Source organism: Somniosus microcephalus, chromosome 33 (assembly GCF_052327205.1).
Source record: "Somniosus microcephalus isolate GS21.2 chromosome 33, FLI_Smic_1.0, whole genome shotgun sequence".
NCBI lineage: Eukaryota > Metazoa > Chordata > Chondrichthyes > Squaliformes > Somniosidae > Somniosus > Somniosus microcephalus.
Window position 1 is genome coordinate 3314441 of NC_141019.1, and position 21069 is coordinate 3335509.

Consider the following 21069-nt stretch of genomic DNA (forward strand, 5'->3'; position numbering starts at 1 on the left):
GCGGAAGGTGTACGAAGAGAAGAAGGGCGCGCTGAAGGACCTGCAGCTCATCGGGTCCCGAGGCGCGTACGTGAGGTCGCGGATCCAGCTCCTGCGGGACCTGGACCGCGGCTCCCCCTTCTTCTACTCGCTGGAAAAAAGACGAGGGGTCCGTAAGCAGCTCTTGGGGCTGCTGGCCGACGACGGATCTCTGGTCTCGGATCCGGAGGGAATCAGCGCGGAGACCCGCGCCTACTACGGGGCTCTGTTCTCTCCGGATCCGTCCAGCGAGGATGCGCGCAGAGTTTTGTGGGAGGACCTGCCGAAGGTCAGTCCGGAGGGCGCCGAAAAATTGGACGCTCCGCTAAGCCTGGCGGAGCTGACCGGCGCCCTCCGCCAGCTCTCTGGGGGAAAGTCCCCGGGGCTGGACGGGCTGACCGTGGAGTTCCACAGGGCGTTCTGGGACGTCTTGGGGGGCGACTACGCGCGGGTCCTGGGGGAAAGTTTGGCGACCGGGGAGATGCCCCTCTCTTGGCGCAGGGCGGTCATTGTCCTGCTGCCTAAGAGGGGCGATCTCCGCCTCAAGAACTGGCGTCCGGTCTCCCTCCTTAGCACGGACTATAAAATCTTTGCCAGGGTTATGTCTGCTCGACTTGGCACCGTGCTGGCCCACATGATCCACCCCGACCAGTCCTACACGGTCCCGGGCCGGACCATCCACGACAACATCCATCTGGTCCGGGACCTGGTCCACCACTCCCAGAGGGCTGGTCTGTCGGTCACCTTCCTCTCCCTGGATCAGGAGAAGGCGTTCGACAGGGTGGATCACGAGTATCTTTTCGGGACTCTGCGCGCATTCGGGTTCGGGACGCATTTCGTCGCCCGGATCCGACTTCTGTACGCCGCCGCAGAGTGTCTGATTAAAGTTAACGGGTCCTTGACGGCGCCCCTTCGCTTCGGGAGGGGGGTGCGTCAGGGATGCCCCATGTCCGGTCAGTTATACGCCATTTGCGTGGAGCCATTCCTGCGCCTCTTGCGGAAGAGGTTGACGGGACTGGCTCTGCAAGGGCCGGGCGTGGAGGTGGTCCTCTCGGCTTACGCCGATGACGTGCTCCTCACGGTCACGGATCCCGCTGACTTGCGGAGGATGCGGGAATGCCAGCAGATTTACTTGGACGCATCCTCCGCCAAGATCAACTGGGAGAAATGTTCCGGACTCCTGGTGGGTCAGTGGCGGCCGTCCAGACACGCCTTGGCGTGGCGTCTTGCCGACTGGCAGTGGCGGAGGTCCCCAATGGCGGGCTCTCTACGCAGGAGTCCTCCCTTGTTCCATCGGGGACTTGGTCTGGAGGGTGTTGCACGGAGCGGTCCCGTGCAATAAGGTTTTAAGTAGGTTCACGGACTCCCAGGCCGCCTGTGTTTTTTGCGGCCTGGAGGAGTCCGTTTTCCATGTTTATATGGAGTGTGAGAGGTTGCAGCCCCTCTTTCACTACTTAAAGGGGCTGCTCCTCGATTTTTGATTGCACTTCAGTCCCACGCTCTTGATCTACGGTCTCCCGGTGCGGAGGGGAGCGGATAGGCTGGAGGACCTCCTTGTGGGCCTGCTCCTGGGCCTGGCTAAAAGAGCAATCAATTGGTCCAGGCAGCGGGCGATCGAGGGGGTCGTCCAGCCGGATTGCCTGCCTCTCTTCCGCGGCCATGTTCGCGCCCGGGTGGCCCTGGAGATGGAGCACGCGGTGTCCGCTGGTACGCTTGAGTATTTCCGCGACCGTTGGGCGCCGCGGGGGCTGGAGTGCATCGTCAATTTGGAACACCCAATTTTAATTTGATTTATTAAGGTTTAGTTGAACTTTTGTTTATTTACAGTTGATCTGGTTTAAGTTTTAAATTTTGGTTCAAATAAAAAGAGGACCTCCGACTAGTAACGACCTGTTGAATTTACTCTTGTGGTCTGTGTGCAGTGATTATTATTAACAATAACTATAACACACAGACTTAACAGGCATAACAATACTCACCTCCTTTAGCTTTAATGATGTCGGTTAGCGTATGGCAGGGTTTGAATCAGGAAGTCGCAGGCACCTGCAGTACTGGAATAGCCCACAGTTACATTCCAACTCTTCCAAAGGGGAGAAATTTACACAGCAAAGATTTGGAAGCAACGTTGGAGGCTCGGGGAAAGCTGTGGAGAAGTGGCTGTTGAAATACAACAGGTCAGATAATAAGTCAGAGTGTGTCTGAAATTAAGACTATTCTACCAGTATGGAGAATTTCAGCTTTGAAAGATGGTTAGCAAATGTAATTGCGTGCGTTGTACCAATTGATCAGTTTCATTGACTTGTTTGCCTGCTAGTGAGTTAAAATGATACAAACTTTACGAATGTAGGAATATTTGTGTGCAATGAATCTTTGAAGGTCAAGATCTTTTTGTTTAATTCAAAGTTACAGTTTGCAGAACAGTTTTCACCGGCTTATACTGCGTTGGCCGGTCTTGGGTGTGTTCATGAGCTCCTGATCTCCGCTACATCATCAGGGGCGAGCACCAGCCGGACGGTCTGGTGATAGTCCTCACGGAGAGGGCAGGTTGCAAAGCAACTGATCACAGAGGAGCAGAACGAACTTGCATTTAGATGGCGCCTTTCACATTCTCGGGACGTCCCAAAGCGCCTTCGTGCCCGTCGACGTACTTTCGAAAGCGCAGTCACTGTTGGGATGCAGCCGAGGCGCGCACAGCAAAATCCCATAAACACGACACGAGATGAAGTTGGCTCGGAGAAATCCCTGCTCTTCTAAGGGATCTGTTTACGCCCGCTCAGACAGGCAGGGCCGCTGTTGAACATCTCACATGAAAGACGCGACCTCAAACAAGCCTGCAAGTGGCATTTAAACCTTCTGGCACTTCTGATTCACAGAGCAGCCATGAGGCTGCGAGATAAATATTTGCCTGCACGCTTAGCTGGCTGAATAATGCTCAACAATCGCGGGATGTCACAGAAAGGAAATGGGAGAAAAATAGAGGAAATCCTCCCACCAAATAAAGCAAAGAAACATAAAACAATTGAAACAGGAAAGAGGGTCACTAACACAAGAATACCACCTCTACAATGCAAAGTTTGCTGTTGATTATCTCTGGGAGTGCACTTATTAAATTCTTTCGGGCTATTGTGTCACCTATAAGGGGTAATACAATAACCTACAAGGCTCTGCTTCCCATGAGCAGCTTCGCCAGGTGGGAGCACAGGATGTAGAATCAGCCCTTTATCCCCCTAGCTCTGACCCACGCCCCCATCCAGCCAGATTCCACACTGGGAGAGCCTTGCAACATTACTCCTTTATACGATAATGTCCTAATTTTAAGATCATCATTCATAGGGCCAGGACATATTCTTTCTGCTCAAGCATCATGTGTCAGCCTTGCCTCACTGGTAATACACGCGCCTCGGAGACTTGAGCCCATAATGCAAGGTGACGGTTCAGTGCAGTACTGAGGGAGAATCTATCCTACCTGAGGGGCGGTGCCCACAACTGAACACAGTGCTCCCGATGGGGTCTGACCAAGGCTCTGTACAACGAAAGCATCACTTCCTCCCCTTTGTATTCCAGTCCCCTTGAGATACAGGCCAACATTTCATTCGCCTTTTTATACTTTTTTGCCCAGGCTCAAAGCGGATCCTGCCTTTGGGGGGTGTGCAATTTCTCACATGTATCAGCTCAACAGGAGTAATGTTTCATGTCCGCCTCCAGCATTATCATTCAGGATTATTTCAAGAACAGCAAGAAGAGACATTTCATTATAACGTTTACATTGACTTTCACTTTTAAAGAGAAACTGTGAGAGAGCACGAGAACAGAGGGAGCACGATGGAGAGAGGGGAGAAACATAAACATAGAAGATAGGAGCAGAAGTAGGCCATTCGGCCCCTCGAGCCTGTTCCGCCATTCAATGAGATCATGGCTGATCACCCAAATTCAGTACCCTGTCCCTGCTTTCTCCCCATATCCCTTGATCCCTTTAGCCTTAAGAAATATATCTAACTCCTTCTTGACTATATTTAATGAATTGGCCTCAACTGCCTTCTGTGGTAGAGAATTCCACAGGTTCACCACTCTCTGGGTGAAGAAATTCCTCCTCATCTCTGTCCTAAATGGCTTACCCCTTATCCTTAGACTATGAGCCCTGGTTCTGGACTCCCCAGCCATCGGGAACATCCTTCCTGCATCTAGTCTGTCCAGACCTGACAGAATTTTATAGGTTTCAATGAGATCCCCTCTCAATCTTCTAAACTCCAGTGAGTTTAAGCCCAATCGACACAATCTCTCCTCATACGTCATTCCTGCCATCCCAGGTATCAGCCTGGTGAATCTTCGCTGCACTCTCTCCATGGCAAGAACATCCTTCCTCAGATAAGGCGACCAAAACTGCACACAATACTCAAGATGTGGTCTCACCAAGGCCCTGTACAACTGCAGTAAGACATCCTTGTTCCTGTACTCATACCCTCTCGCTACGAAGGCCAACATACCATTTGCCTTCTTCACCGCCTGCTGCATGAGGGAGGGAGCGGGGAGAGCGCGAGGGAGAGCCCGAGGGAGAGAGCCCGAGGGAGAGAGCGCGAGGGAGGGAGCGGAGAGAGCCCGAGGGAGAGAGCGCGAGGGAGAGAGCGGAGAGAGAGCGGGGGGAGAGAGCGGTGAGAGAGAGCGGTGAGAGAGAGCGGAGAGAGAGCGGGGAGGCAGTGGGGAGAGAGCGCGGGGAGAGAGCGGAGAGGGAGCGGGGAGGGAGAGAGCGGAGAGGGAGCGGAGAGAGCGTGGGGAGAGAGCGGGGAGAGAGCGCGGGGAGAGAGGAGCGCGGGGAGAGAGCGCGGGGAGAGACAGCGGGGAGAGAGCGGGAGTGGGGAGAGAGAGGGGGGAGAGAGCGGGGAGAGAGCGAGGGAGAGATAGCGGGGAGAGAGCGAGGGAGAGATAGCGAGGAGAGAGAGAGTGGGGGGAGAGAGCGGGGAGGGAGCGGGGAGAGAGCGGAGAGGGAGCGGAGAGAGCGCGGGGAGAGAGCGGGGAGAGAGCGCGGGGAGAGAGGAGTGGGGAGAGAGCGCGGGGAGAGAGAGGAGCGAGGGGAGGGACAGCGGGGAGAGAGCGGGCGGGGAGAGAGCGGGAGCGGCGAGAGAGAGCGGGCAGAGTGGGGGGAGAGAGCGGGGAGAGCCCGAGGGAGAGAGCGAGGGAGAGATAGCGGGGAGAGAGCGAGGGAGAGATAGCGAGGAGAGAGAGCGGGGAGAGAGAGCGGGGAGAGAGCGGGCGGGGAGAGAGAGCAGGGAGAGAGCGGGCGGGGAGAGAGGAGCAGGGAGAGAGCGGGCGGGGAGAGAGAGCAGGGAGAGAGCGGGCGGGGAGAGAGCGCGGGGAGAGAGCAGGGAGGAGAGCGGGGAGAGAGCGAGGCGGGGAGAGAGCGCGGGGAGAGAGGGCAGAAGAGAGAGGAGCGAGGGGAGAGACAGCGGGGAGAGAGCGGGGCGGGGAGGAGAGCGGGAGCGGGGAGAGTGGGGGGAGAGAGCAGGGAGAGCCCGAGGGAGAGAGCGAGGGAGAGATAGCGGGGAGAGAGCGAGGGAGAGATAGCGAGGAGAGAGAGCGGGGAGGAGAGAGCGGGGAGAGAGAGCGGGGAGAGAGCGGGCGGGGGAGAGAGCGGGCGGGGAGAGAGAGCGGGGAGAGAGCGGGCGGGGAGAGAGCGGGAGCGGCGGGAGAGAGCGGGGGGAGAGCCCGAGGGAGAGAGCGGGGGGAGAGAGCGGGGAGAGAGAGCGGGGGGAGAGCCCGAGGGGAGAGAGCGGGGGGAGAGCCGAGGGAGAGAGCGGGGAGAGAGAGCGGAGAGAGAGAGCGGGGAGAGAGCGGGGGGAGAGAGAGCGGGGAGAGAGCGGGGAGAGAGTGGGGAGAGCCCGAGGAGGGGGGAGAGAGAGGGGGAGAGAGGAGCGAGGAGAGCGGGGGAGAGAGCGCGCGGGGAGAGAGAGCGGGGAGAGAGAGCGGGGAGAGCGCGGGGGGAGAGAGAGAGCGCGGGGGGAGAGCGCGGGGAGAGAGAGCGGGGAGAAAGCGTGGGAGAGAGCGGGGAGAGCGAGCAGGGAGAGAGCGGGGGAGAGAGCGGGGAGAGCGCGGGGGGAGAGGGGGAGAGAGCGGGAGAGCGCGGGGGGAGAGCGCGGGGAGAGAGAGCGGGGAGAGCGCGGGGGGAGAGAGGGGGAGAGAGCGGGGGGAGAGCGGGGGAGAGCGAGCGGGGGGGGAGAGGGGAGAGAGCGCGGGGAGAGAGCAGGGGGGAGAGCGGGGAGAGCACGGGGAGGGAGCGCGGGGAGAGAGAGAGCGCGGGGAGAGAGAGAGGGGAGAGCGGGGGGAGAGGGGCGGAGAGAGGGCGGGGAGAGAGAGAGGGCGGGGAGAGAGAGCGGGGAGAGAGGGCGGGGAGAGAGGGGGGAGAGCGCGGGGGGAGAGAGCGGGGAGGGGAGAGAGCGGGGAGGGGAGAGAGCGGGGAGGGGAGAGAGAGCGGGGAGAGAGAGCGGGGAGAGCGCGGGGAGAGCGCGGGGAGGGGAGAGAGAGAGAGAGCGGGGAGAGAGAGAGAGCGGTGAGAGAGAGCGGGGAGAGAGAGCGGGGAGAGAGGGGGGAGAGCGCGGGGGGAGAGAGCGGGGAGGGGAGAGAGCGGGGAGGGGAGAGAGAGCGGGGAGAGAGAGCGGGGAGAGCGCGGGGAGAGCGCGGGAGGGGAGAGAGAGAGAGCGGGGAGAGAGAGAGAGCGGTGAGAGAGAGCGGGGAGAGAGAGCGGGGAGAGAGGGGGGAGAGCGCGGGGGGAGAGAGCGGGGAGGGGAGAGAGCGGGGAGGGGAGAGAGAGCGGGGGAGAGCGCGGGGAGAGCGCGGGGAGGGGAGAGAGAGAGGGGAGAGAGAGAGAGCGGGGAGAGAGAGAGAGCGGTGAGAGAGAGCGGGGGGAGAGAGCGGGGAGAGCGCGGGGCGAGAGAGAGAGGGGAGAGAGAGCGGAGAGAGAGCGGGGGGAGAGAGCGGAGAGAGAGAGCGCGGGGAGAGAGCGGAGAGAGAGAGCGGGGAGGGAGGGGAGAGAGGGCGGGGAGAGCCCGAGGGAGAGAGCGGGGGAGAGCCCGAGGGAGAGAGCGGGGAGAGCCCGAGGGAGCGCGCGGGGAGAGAGAGCGGGGAGAGTGCGGGGAGAGAGATCGGGGAGAGTGGGGAGAGGGCGGGGAGAGAGCGGAGAGAGCGGGGAGAGACCGAGGGAGAGAGCGGGGAGAGCGAGCGGGGAGAGAGCGCGGGGAGAGAGTGGGGAGAGCCCGAGGGAGCGAGCGGGGAGAGAGCGGAGCGAGCCTTTAAATATGTCAGTGTATACTGATTATACACCTGTTGCAGTTTTTGTTCAGCTTTGAATTAGAAGTATTCAATTATCTTGGTGGAAAACAAACATTGTCTCTCTGCGTAACAGTATAAATGTTTAAAAAAATCTTATGAATACAAATTGACTGATGAATTCGATTAGATTTTGAATGAAACTTTTCAATAAAAGCTATTAACTTCATATTTTACTTTGGAAAGCACGTCAACCTGAGAACGACAGACAGAGAGAGAGCAAGAGAGGTCGCGAGCGAAATAGTGAGAGACAGGGAGAGCGAGAGACAGACAGAGAGAGAGACAGACACAGACAGAGCGACCAAGAGCAAGAGAGACGGACACAGACAGAGAGAGCGAGAGAGAGAGGGACAGGCACAGGCAGAGAGAGTGAGAGAGAAAGACAGACACAGACAGAGAGAGCGAGAGAGAACGAAAGAGAGAGAGACACAGACAGTGACTGAGAGCGAGGGAGAAAGAGAGACCGCGACCGAGAGACAGACAGAGAGAGACAGACACACACACACAGAGCGAGAGAGGCAGGGAGACACACTATCACACCCCAGGAATCCACCAGAGTCAAACTCCACATTCCACCAACCCTGCCCATTGCTGCCAAGCCCCAGGCTCCCTTCCACAGTTCCGCCAGGCCCCAGGGCCCCTTCCACAGTTCCGCCAAGCCCCAGGGCCCCTTCCACAGTTCCGCCAAGCCCCAGGGCCCCTTCCACAGTTCCGCCAAGCCCCAGGGCCCCTTCCACAGTTCCGCCAAGCCCCAGGCTCCCTTCCACAGTTCCGCCAAGCCCCAGGGCCCCTTCCACAGTTCCGCCAAGCCCCAGGGCCCCTTCCACAGTTCCGCCAAGCCCCAGGGCCCCTTCCACAGTTCCGCCAAGCCCCAGGGCCCCTTCCACAGTTCCGCCAGGCCCCAGGCTCCCTTCCACAGTTCCGCCAGGCCCCAGGGCCCCTTCCACAGTTCCGCCAGGCCCCAGGGCCCCTTCCACAGTTCCGCCAGGCCCCAGGGCCCCTTCCACAGTTCCGCAAAGCCCCAGGGCCCCTTCCACAGTTCCGCCAGGCCCCAGGGCCCCTTCCACAGTTCCGCAAAGCCCCAGGGCCCCTTCCACAGTTCCGCCAAGCCCCAGGGCCCCTTCCACAGTTCCGCCAAGCCCCAGGGCCCCTTCCACAGTTCCGCCAAGCCCCAGGCTCCCTTCCACAGTTCCGCCAAGCCCCAGGGCCCCTTCCACAGTTCCGCCAGGCCCCAGGGCCCCTTCCACAGTTCCGCCAGGCCCCAGGCTCCCTTCCACAGTTCCGCCAGGCCCCAGGGCCCCTTCCACAGTTCCGCCAGGCCCCAGGGCCCCTTCCACAGTTCCGCCAAGCCCCAGGGCCCCTTCCACAGTTCCGCCAAGCCCCAGGGCCCCTTCCACAGTTCCGCCAGGCCCCAGGGCCCCTTCCACAGTTCCGCCAGGCCCCAGGGCCCCTTCCACAGTTCCGCCAGGCCCCAGGGCCCCTTCCACAGTTCCGCCAAGCCCCAGGGCCCCTTCCACAGTTCCGCCAGGCCCCAGGGCCCCTTCCACAGTTCCGCCAAGCCCCAGGGCCCCTTCCACAGTTCCGCCAAGCCCCAGGGCCCCTTCCACAGTTCCCCCAAGCCCCAGGGCCCCTTCCACAGTTCCGCCAAGCCCCAGGGCCCCTTCCACAGTTCCGCCAAGCCCCAGGGCCCCTTCCACAGTTCCGCCAAGCTACAGAACATCCCACCACACTGCCCAACCTCCGTACCCCCACCCCAGTGAAATCTGGTCCCAGGAACACACACTATTTCTGTGAAACACTGTGACTCTTACCCCCTCCTCAATACTGCTAAGTACCAGCTACCTGCCCCCAAGCTGGATCATTTTGTATACCATCTTACTGTGTACCTTCAGCATTAAAAAGGTAAAGGATATAATGAAATACATAGGCAAAGGAAAAGATATCAAATAAAGGCCACTCACACGTATGAATATAAGAATAATTAAGATTGTTTTCACAGAAAAGTGAACAGTCATGGAATTGAATCCCCAAAATACCAATAAAAACAGGATTTGGCTGATCAGTGACCTTCAGAACACAAAGTATTTTAAATGGCAAACACCCTTATATTATATAAATAAAACAGCCAAGATCCTCCGACACCAAAACTGTACTGCTTGATGTTGCATTTTTGTCACACTTGTATCACGTTTTTTCCATTCTAAATTTCTGTCCACATTTATGGTGGAAACTGCCTATGTAAACTTGTCACGCTGCAATTACACTCTTCCTCCAGTGGTGGCGCTGTCATGTCTCACTTTTGCATCTCCCTGCTCCTCAGGCTGTACTGCAAAAAAAAAACTCCTTGCTCCATCCAGCTCTGCTTCCCAAATTGTCGTCCGTTTTGCCAGACATGTAATTACAAATCTTGGCCAAGAAATCGGGCGGTGGCGCCAATAGACGGTATCTGATCAGCTGCCCATTATACGCAGCGCCCTGATTATCGGGCGCTGCGTATAACGGGTGGCCAATCCAATACCGCCCATTTTGTGCTACCGCCGAGCCGAATTTCTAGGCCCTTATGTCTACATTCCCTGGTCCAATTACCACCCCCCCCCCCCCCCCCCCACCCTCTAACCCCACTACAGGAAGACTACACTTGGTCTTAACTCCCTGCCTGCTACACCATAGGAGATCAGTTAGCATTTCAAAAAGTCCTTGCATCTACTGCATGTGTGTCACTCTACAGATCTCACACTTTGTTACAAATGCAAAATTCAAAAAACATCTTTTAAAATTGAAGAAAGCCAGTCATAGACCTGGAGCCTGAAATTTGCAAGCGCCCCCACCTCCCCCCTTCCCCCCCCCCCCCCCCCACTGCAGTTGACCTCTGCAGTTTCTAAGTAGCGGCAGTTACTGGAGTTCGCCTACATGGGGCAGGCCCGGATTAATCAGCATGGCCGTGCTCCTGACCCAAGACTATCCTTGAGCAACGCCAGGGGAGATCTGCAATGAAGTAAATAATGGCACTAAAGAGTGACAAATCCCCAGGGCCAGATGGTTTCCATCCCAGGGTTTTAAAGGAAGTCGGTAAGCACATTGCAGATGCCCTAACTGTAATCTTCCAAAGTTCTCTCGATTCAGGAACTGTTCCTTTCGATTGGAAAATTGCGCATGTCATTCCGCTATTTAAGAATGGTGAGAGGAAAACCAAGGAATTATAGATCAGTTAGCCTAACCTCTGTTGTCGGGAAATTGCTAGAGTCTATAATTAAAGATAGTGGGGGAAAAATTCAGTATCGCCCCGTTTGAGGCACCATTATCGGCCGTGCGCAAAGTTTAGCGCCTGGCGCTAATTATCACCTCCGACAGCAAACTTGGCTTTTATCGCCCCTGGAGGTGATTGGAGCACTAAATCAGGCGCTTCACACCTGCCTTAAGGTGCAAAGGCCGAGGAGTGAGGCGCTACCTCAGAGCGCTGGCAAAGCAAGGAAGGGCAAATCAAAATGAACCTGCAAAGTGCTGCTCAGTACCCAAAACTCCTTCACACAGCGTTGAATCTCTCCAGAAGTCTCTCTCTCTCTCAGAATGCATGGTGCAAAAATGTCACCAACAAAAAAAGGCAGGAAGTGGTCGCCTTTAAATAGCGCTCCCCTAGTCCCTTTCTGACAGCAAAACGCTCCCCTGAACCTGTCATTGCTAGCGGCAGGCGGTAAGGCAGGGGGCGCCACTCAATATCGGGTCTGGGGCGCTACCGGGGCATTGCGCACTCGACTGACGTCACGATCTGCCGGCGCAGGAGATCGTGGTGGTAGTGTTTAGCGCCGCCGCAAACTGTCTCGTTAATTTCGCGAGCGGCGCAAACATCGCCGCGCTCGGGCGATAGTTACTTTGCGCCCCAATTGGCGCCCTCTTAACTGAATTTTTCCCCCAGGGTGACTGAACACCTCAAATTTTCAGTTGATCAGAGAGAGCCAGCTTGGATTTGTGAAAGGTAGGTCATGCATGACAAGCCTGATTGAATTTTTTGAGGAGGTGGCTAAAGTAGTGGACAGGGTTATGTCTATGGATGTTATTTATATGGACTTCCAAAAGGCATTTGATAAAGTCCCTCATAAGAGACTGTTAACTAAGGCTGAAGCCCATGGAATTGAGGCAAATTATTGACCTGGTTAGGAAATTGGCTGAGCACCGGGAGACAGAGAGTAGGGATAATGGGCAGGTACTCAATTGGCAGGATGTGACTAGTGATGTCCCGCAGGGATCTGTGTTGGGGCCTCAACTATTCACAATATTTATTAATGACTTAGCTGATGGCATAGAAAGTCATATATCCAAATTTGCCAATGACAAAGATAGGCAGTGTAGATGGAAGCATAAAATTACAAAGAGATATTGATAGATTAAGCAAATGGGCAAAACTGTAGCAAATGTGAGGTCATCCACTTTGGACCTAAAAAGGATGGAACAGGGAACTTTCTAAGTGGTGAAAAGCTAAAAACAGCGGAGGTCCAAAGAGACTTGGGAGTTCGGGTACATCGATCATTAAAATGTCATGAATAGGTACAGAAAATAATCAAAAAGGCAAATGGAATGCTGGCCTTTATATCTCGAGGACTAGAGTACAAGGGGGTAGAAATTCTGCTGCAGCTGTACAAAACCCTGGTTAGACCACACCTGGAGCACTGGGAGCAGTTCTGGGCACCACACCTTAGGAAGGATATATTGGCCTTGGAGGGAGTGCAGCGTAGGTTTACCAGAATGATACCCGGACTGCAGGGGTTAAATTATGAGGAGAGATTACACAAATTAGGGTTGTTGAGACCAAGGCCTTCAGCAGGCGAGTGCCTGGGGCTGAACTGGCGGCTGCTGCAAGGCCCTCTCCTTCGATTGGCAGGAACTCTGGGCCTTTACTGCCTCTTCCCCGGGGCCTACCGCCATCATTTACAAGGCAGTGATGGTAACTGGGGGTGGGGGAGTGAAAGGAATTTCACTGGGACCCTTGGGCCCCACCCCTGCCACCATTTTGCATGTGATGGTGGAAGGAGCGACCAGCCGCATTCCTGGTAGGGACCGAAGGAGAGAAATCCCAGTCGTGGCTTCACTGCCTGAATTTTCCGACATTCCGATATTGTCATGAGGAGAGGCAATAGAAACTAAATGGTATAATTTTAAAGGGGGTGCAGGAACAGAGAGACCTGGGGGTGGATGTACACAAATCATTGAAGGTGGCAGGACAAGTTGAGAAGGCTGTTAAAAAGCATATGGGATCCTTGGCTTTATTAATCGAGGAGTAGAGTACAAAAGCAAGGAAGTTATAAAACACTGGTTAGGCCCCAGCTGGAGTATTGTGTCCAATTCTGGGCACCACACTTTAGGAAGGATGTCAAGGCCTTGGAGAGGGTGCAGAGGAGATTTACTAGAATGGTTCCAGGGATGAGGGACTTCAGTGATGTGGAGAGACTGGAGAAGCTGGGATTGTTCTCCTTAGAGCAGAGAAGGTTAAGGGGAGATTTAATAGAGATGTTCAAAATCATGAACGGTTTTGATAGAGTAAATAAGGAGAAACTGTTTCCACTGGCAGAAGGTTTGGTGACCAGAGGACACAGATTTAAAATGATTGGCAAAAGAACCAGAGGTGACATGAGGAAACATTTTTTTATACAGCGAGTTGTTGTGATCTGGAATGCGCTGCCTGAAAGGGCGGTGGAAGCAGATTCAATAATAACTTTCAAAAGGGAATTGGATAAATACTTGAGGAGAAAAACTTTGCAGGGCTGTGGGGAAAGAGCAGGGGGAGTGGGACTGATTGGAGAGCTCTACCAAAGAGCTGGCACAGGCACGATGGGCCGAATGGCCTCCTTCTGTGCTGTATCATTCGATGATTCTTGGCTGATTTTAGGAGGGCTCGCAGAAGAGAATTCCCTCATAGCCTGTAAATATGGAGCAATCTGGTAAGCAACGTTCCCTTTAAGCTGCGCGGCGCTCTGCAGATCCCGTGCAGCCAGTGAGCCGGCTTTGAAATAGGAAAACCGCGCGTGCGCAAAATTTTGAATGGCCCGCACAGCCCGTTAAAGGGGCCGCGCGGGCCAAAAAAAAAGAGGAACATTGCTGATAAGGTAAACCTTATATCTATCTAAAGTGTAATTTGAATCTATAACCAAACCTGTGATTCACTCTTTCAAGTGATCTAGCGGATTATTTTTAAATGCTTGAGATGAGTCAATGAATTTCCAGTATTCCTTTCGTCTTATCTGAATCTAGGGAAGCAGGTTTGCGAGTATTTCATGCTTATTGCCTACAGCCACAGCACCTTGCAGTCAGAAAAAAACAGTCCAATACATTTTAATCAGCTTGTAAAGATAGATGGAACGTGCATTTCTACAGCGCCTTTCACAATCTCAGAAGGTCCCAGCCGATGAAGTACCTTTTGACATGTAGTCACTGCTGTAATGTAGGGAAACACTTCGGCCAGGAATTTCCTCGGAGCCTCTATAATAAATGGTGGGATGCACTATTAGATATGAACATACAAATGCTTTTATCTAAAATTTGGTATTTAAAGCCAAATGCATGAAATTCTTTTATAAAAATGGCAGGCAAAGGAATTTCGTAGAGATTGGCCGGGAGTTTCCTCGGAACTGCTCCTGCTCCAACACCGTAACTTTGCCAGAATTGTGGGGAGATGGTCCTGGGGTCACTAGGAGATACATAGATACATAGATACATAGAAGATAGGAGCAGGAGTAGGCCATTCGGCCCTTCGTGCCTGCTCCGCCATTCGATGAGATCATGGCTGATCCTTTAATTCAGTATCCCGTCCCCGCCTTCTCTCCGTAACCCTTAACCCCTTTTGCCCGTAGAAATATATCTAATTCCCTCTTAAATATATTTAATGAGCTGGCGTACACTGCCCTCTGTGGCAATGAGTTCCACAGGTTCACCACTCTCTGAGTGAAGAAATTCCCCCTCATCTCTGTCCTAAATGGTTTAGCCCTTATCCTTAAATTATGTCCTCTAGTTCTGTTCTCACCCGCCAAGGGAAACATTCCTTCTGCATCCAGTCTGTCTAGACCTGTCAGAATTTTATACACTTCTATGAGGTCCCCTCTCAATCTTCTAAACTCCAGTGTGTACATCCCTAAACTACATAGTCTCTCCTCATAGGTCATTCCCGCCATTCCTGGTATCAGCCTGGTGAATCGCCGCTGCACCCCCTCCATGGCAAGAACATCCTTCCTCAGATGAGGCGACCAAAACTGTACACAGTACTCGAGGTGTGGTCTCACCAGTGCCCTGTACAGCTGCAGCAAGGTATCCCTGTTCCTGTATTCTAACCCTTTTGCTATGAAGGCCAGCATACCGTTTGCCTTCTTGACCGCCTGTTGCACCTGCATGCTCGCCTTCAGTGACTGGTGTACAAGAACACCCAGGTCTCTCTGTACTTCCCCCTCTCCCAATCTATTGCCATTTAAATAATAATTTGCCCTCCCGTTCCTGCACCCAAGGTGGATAACTTCGCACTTGTCCACATTATAGTGCATCTGCCATTTATCCGCCCAATCGCCCAGTCTGTCCAAATCGCTCTGGAGCTTCCTGGTCTCTTCCTCTGAGCCCACCCCCCCTCCTAGTTTAGTGTCGTCTGCAAATTTGGAAATGCTGCATCCGACTCCCTGATCCAGGTCATTAATGTAAATTGTGAACAGCTGGGGGCCCAGGACAGATCCCTGTGGTACCCCACTTGTTACTGCCTGCCATTCAGAAAATGAGCCGTTTATTCCAACTCTCTGTTTTCTATCTGACAGCCAGTTCCCTATCCACGCCAAAACTTTCCCCTTTATCCCATGAGCCTCAATTTTCCATGCTAATCTTTTATGTGGGACCTTATCGAAGGCCTTTTGGAAGTCCAGGTACACCACATCTACTGGCTCTCCCCCATCTATTCTACCAGTTACTCCCTCAAAAAATTCCAATAGATTAGTCAAGCACGATTTACCCTTTGTAAATCCATGTTGACTCTGTCCTATCCTGTCCCCATTTGCTAAGTGCTCCGCTATTTCATCCTTAATGATGGACTCCAGCATTTTGCCCACAACTGATGTAAGGCTTACAGGTCTGTAATTACCTGCTTTTTCCCTACCCCCCTTTTTGAATAGTGGGGTAACGTTAGCTACCCTCCAATCCATCGGTACTGTTCCCGAGTCTAATGAATTCTGAAAAATCATCCTTAGTGCATCCGCTATCTCTAGGGCCACCTCCTTCAGTACCCTAGGATGCATGTTATCAGGCCCTGGGGATTTGTCCACCTTCAATCCCTTTAGCTTCCTTAACACCATATCCTTAGAGATATTGATTTGCGTCAGTTCCTCCTTTGCCAATGTCCCTATTTTTCCCGATATCCCAGGGAGGTTTTTTGTGTCTTCCTTCGTAAAGACTGACCCAAAGTATGCATTTAGTTGATCTGCCATTTCCTTATTTCCCATTATATATTCCCCCGTATCTGACTGCAATGGACCAACTTTGGTTTTCACCAGTCTTTTCCTTTTGATATACTTATAAAAGCTTTTGGAGTTAGTTTTTATATTTTCCGCCAGCTTGTTTTCGTAAGCTATTTTGCCCCTCTTGATTATGCCCTTTGCCCTCCTTTGCTCTATCTTAAACTGTTCCCAATCTTCCGCTCTGGCGCTTTTTTTGGCTATTTTATACGCCCTATCTTTGGATTTTATGCTGTCTCTAATTTCCCCTGTTATCCACGGTTGAGTCACCTTTTTAGATTTCCTTTTATGCCAGATTGGTATAAACAATTTTTGCAATTTTGTCATTCTATCTTTAAATGTTTGCCATTGTTTATCTACCTCCAGTCCTCCCAGGAACGTTGTCCACTCAGACCTACTCAGTTCCCGTCTCATGGCATCATAATTCCCCTTGTTTAAATTCAGGACCTTAGTCTCTGAGTCAATTTCTTCGCTCTCCATTTCGAGTGAGAAATCGATCATGTTATGATCGCTCTGACCCAAGGGTCCCCGTACAACAAGATTACTGATTAGTCCCTTCTCATTGCACAGTACCCAGTCCAATATAGCCTGTTCCCGAGTTGGTTCCTCGACATATTGATCCAGATAACCATCCCTCAAACACTCAAGGAATTCCTCCTCCTCATTATTTTTACTGATTAGGCTAGTCCAATCTATATGTAAGTTAAAGTCACCTATGATGACAGCTGTGCTCTTATTGCACGCTTCTCTAATTTCCCTCGTGATGCCCTCCCTAACCTCTATTTTACTATTTGGAGGCCTATATACCACTCCTATTAATGTTTTTCGCCCCTCGCTATTTCTTAGCTCCACCCATATAGATTCTGTATTAACTGAGTTAATATCCTTCCTTTCAATTGCATTTATCCCCTCTTTTACTAGCAATGCTACCCCTCCTCCCTTTCTTTTTTGTCGATCCTTCCTAAATACTGAATACCCCTGTATGTTAAGCTCCCAGCCCTGCTCACCCTGCAACCATGTTTCCGTAATCCCAATTAGATCATAATTATTAACCTCTATTTCCACAGCTAATTCATCTACCTTGTTCCTGATGCTTCTCGCATTAAGGTATAAAACCCTCAGGCTTTTTTTATGCTCACATTTTTTATGAATTAGTTTGGCCCTTTGTTTTTTGTTCCTCACCCTTTTATCATTTATTTCTGTCTGCCTTTCACTTTCCTCTATTTCACTACATAGGTTTCTAGCCCCCTGCCATACTAGTTTAAATGCTCCCGAACTGCTTTATCAAAAATTACCCCGAGAACATCAGTTCCATCTCTGCACAGGTGTAGACCGTCCCTTTTGTATAGGTCACACCTACCACAAAACTGGTTCCAATGCCTCAAAAATTTAAAACCCTCCCTCTTACACCACTGCTCAAGCCACGTATTTAGCCTAACTATCCTGTTCTCTGTACTCTTACTAGCACGTGGCACTGGTAGTAATCCAGAGATTACTACCTTCGAGGTCCTACTTTTTAGTTTGGCTCCTAACTCCCTAAATTCTACTTGTAGGACCTCTTCCCTTTTTTTAGCTACGTCGTTGGTACCAACATGTATCACGACAACTGGCTGTTCCCCCTCCCCCTCCAGAATGTTCTGCACCCGCGCCGAGACATCCTTGACCCTTGCACCAGGGAGGCAACATACCATCCTGGAGTCTCGGTCGCGACCACAGAAACCCCTATCTATTCCCCTTACAATCGAATCCCCTATTACTATAGCCCTGCCACTCTTTTTCCCTCCCTTCTTTGCAACAGAGCCAGTCATGGTGCCATGAGCCTGGCTGCTGGTGCCTTCCCCCGATGTGTCACCCCCCCCGACAACAGTACCTAAGGCGGTGAACCTGTTGCTAAGGGAGACAACCCCAGGGGATTTCTGCACTACCTTCCTGCCCTTGCTCTGCCTTTTGGTCACCCATGTACTGTCTACGCTGGCCTTAACCTGCGGTGTGACCAACTCACTAAATGTGCTGGTCCTGGGGTCACTGGGGAGACGGTCCTGGGGTCACTGGGGAGACGGCCCTGGGGTCACTGGGGAGACGGCCCTGGGGAGACGGCCCTGGGGTCACTGGGGAGACGGTCCTGGGGTCACTGGGGAGACGGTCCTGGGGTCACTGGGGAGACGGCCCTGGGGTCACTGGGGAGACGGTCCTGGGGTCACTGGGGAGACGGTCCTGGGGTCACTGGGGAGACGGTCCTGGGGTCACTGGGGAGACGGTCCTGGGGTCACTGGGGAGACGGTCCTGGGGTCACTGGGGAGACGGCCCTGGGGTCACTGGGGAGACGGTCCTGGGGTCACTGCGGAGACGGCCCTGGGGTCACTAGGAGATGGTCCTGGGGTCACTGGGGAGACGGCCCTGGGGTCACTAGGAGATGGTCCTGGGGAGACGGTCCTGGGGTCACTGGGGAGACGGTCCTGGGGTCACTGGGGAGACGGTCCTGGGGTCACTGGGGAGACGGTCCTGGGGTCACTGGGGAGACGGCCCTGGGGTCACTGGGGAGACGGTCCTGGGGTCACTGGGGAGACGGTCCTGGGGTCACTGGGGAGACGGTCACTGGGGAGACGGCCCTGGGGTCACTGGGGAGACGGTCCTGGGGTCACTGGGGAGACGGCCCTGGGCTCACTAGGAGATGGTCCTGGGGTCACTGGGGAGACGGCCCTGGGGTCACTAGGAGATGGTCCTGGGGTCACTGGGGAGACGGTCCTGGGGTCACTGGGGAGACGGTCCTGGGGTCACTGGGGAGACGGTCCTGGGGTCACTGGGGAGACGGTCCTGGGGTCACTGGGGAGACGGTCCTGGGGTCACTGGGGAGACGGTCCTGGGGTCACTGGGGAGACGGTCCTGGGGTCACTGGGGAGACGGTCCTGGGGTCACTGGGGAGATGGTCCTGGGGTCACTGGGGAGATGGTCAAAAGAGAATTGGATAAATACTTAAGTGATCTCTTTGCTGATCTACAAGGTGTTCTGCCAGTAGCTTGAGCATGGCTGGCGGAAGGCTGCTGATGCTCAGCTGAGAACCCCTGAGATGCTCGTGGTTGGTGATCTCCAGGACAGCTATTCTGCAAACTAAAGCATTTAGGCTGCCCCGGGGCAGTCTGACCCAGCTGGCTTCCTGGCACCATACCAGGCATTAGTTGAAAGGCTGGCGAGGGAGCAGAATAGCTGTCCTCCTGAGAGAGGCCGACATGTGACTCTAGTCCAACACCAATGTGGTTAACTCTTAACTGCCCTCTGAAGCTGCTGAGCAAGCCCCTCCATTGTATTAAATTGCAGAGGTTCAAGGGGAAGGCCCACCACCACCACCTTCTCAGGGCAACTAGGAGCTGGGCCATAAATGCCAACCTTGCCAGCGATGCCCGCATCCTGAGAATGAATAAAAAATACACGGTAAGTGTAGGGATATGCAAAGTGACACAACATTTGCTCTCCTTATAAGCGAAACCAGCAGCAAAATACTGCGGATGCTGGAAATCTGAAACAACAGCAGAAAATGCTGGGAACACTCAGCAGGTCAGGCAGCATCCGTGGAGAGAGAATCTGTTTCTCGCTCCACGATGCTGCCTGGCCTGCTGAATGTTTCCAGCATTCTCTGTTGTCGATGGGCTAAACCAGGTTATTTTGCCACTTATTGGCAGGGCCATATTTTAATAATAATAATTCATCTTTATTGTCATTGCACAAGTACATGAACAACGAAATGTGATCTTGCAAGCTCCCATGACTGGGAGAAGCAAAGCCGCTGCGTCAGTGCGCGCCGCCATTCCATTTCCACCATTCCTCCTGTCCAATAATCTTCAGCCCAACGCCCGGGCCTGCTCACCCTTCCGTGACCTTCTCACCAACCGCCCCTCCTCGGGGCTCCTTCCGTGACACTTCTGCACCTGGTCTTCCCTGATGGTCACCCCTGCCACGTATTAACCAGGCCTGGCTCTGCTTAGCTTCCAAGCCTTGCTAGTGACCCTGTCCCTAGTCCCAGGAACATTGAAGATTATGCGAATGCTTGGATACCCTACTTTCAAAAGAGCATTAATGCATTGAAAAGAATAAAAAGAGCTTCAGGAATGATTTTGAGCTTTCAATTGCGAGAATAAGGAATTCAGGTGAAACCTCTTTCTCTAGAGAGTGGGTGCGAATGTGAAACACGCAGGGAGTGGTTGAGGCGAATAGCAGCGATGCATTTAAGGGGAGGCTCGTGTGGAGCATAAACACCGGCATAGACCAGTTGGGCTGAATGGCCTGTTTCTGTGCTGTAAAAATGCCATTTTTAGTGGAGAAAAGAAGCAGTTGGTGCTGTGTTACTTAACTTCCTCAACTAAGAGCTGGATAAATAGCTTGAAGAGTATGAGGCTAAAAATAGACACGCTCAGTAATACAGAGGGGAATGGATTCTCCAATCCGCCTCAGATTGGACTTTGGGTGGCACGTCTTTAGCAGTCACTTGATGTGTGTATATAGCGTGAGTAAGCACCAAATAATACTGGGCATGGCATTATGAGCTTATCCTAGGGGTGGGGTGAACGAGATGCAACCAGCTCTTAAAGAGACTCGGGCCTAAAGGGACTCGGGTATTCAAAGCAATGTTCCCTTTAAACTGTGCGGCCGTGCAGCGATCTGCAGGTCCCGCACAACTGGTTCAACGGCGTTCTAATGGCAAAAAACGCACATGCGTGGTAATTTGAATTTGCCGCGCAGCCCCTTAAAGGGGCCACGCCCCCAAAAGAAAAATTAGCGGGAGCATTAATTTAAAGCTAAGTAGCTACAATAAATATGGAGGCAGAGGTCCAAGTCTATTAGCAAGTGATGTAGAGGCTCAGGCCCAATCGCTACCGCCCGTTTTATGCTCCCGCCAAAGTTGGAAGATCCGCCCATTTTCTGCATCTCTGATCACTTCCTTGTATCCTCACTACCCCGAGTGTGAGCCCTGGCTCAGTCGGTAAGAGTCAGAAGGTCATGGGTTCAACTCCCACTCCAGAAACTTGAGCACATAATCCAGGCTGACGCTCCCTAGTGCTGAGGGAGTGCTGCATTGTTGGAGGTGCTGCCCTTCAGATGTGACATTAAACCAAGACCCTGTCTGCCCTCTCAGGTGGATATTAAAGATGCCATGGCATTATTTGAAGAAGAGCAGGGGGAGTTCTCCCTGGTGTTCTGGCCAATATTGATCCCTCAACCAACATCACTAAAACAGATTATCGGGTCATTATCTCATTGTTGTTTG

At 53.4% G+C, this 21069-nt stretch overlaps 1 protein-coding gene across 1 annotated transcript in view; it reads left to right on the forward strand.

The window, feature by feature from the left end:
* The first annotated feature begins 1865 nt into the window (after positions 1-1865).
* LOC147096936 (beta-1,4 N-acetylgalactosaminyltransferase 1-like) overlaps positions 1866-21069 on the forward strand; it is a 223934-nt gene continuing 204730 nt past the window's right edge. Inside the window, exon 1 of the mRNA XM_085972600.1 lies at positions 1866-2192. Coding sequence (XP_085828726.1) covers positions 2029-2192 — 164 coding nt within the window. The 5' untranslated portion in view covers positions 1866-2028. The remainder of the gene's footprint in view (positions 2193-21069) is intronic.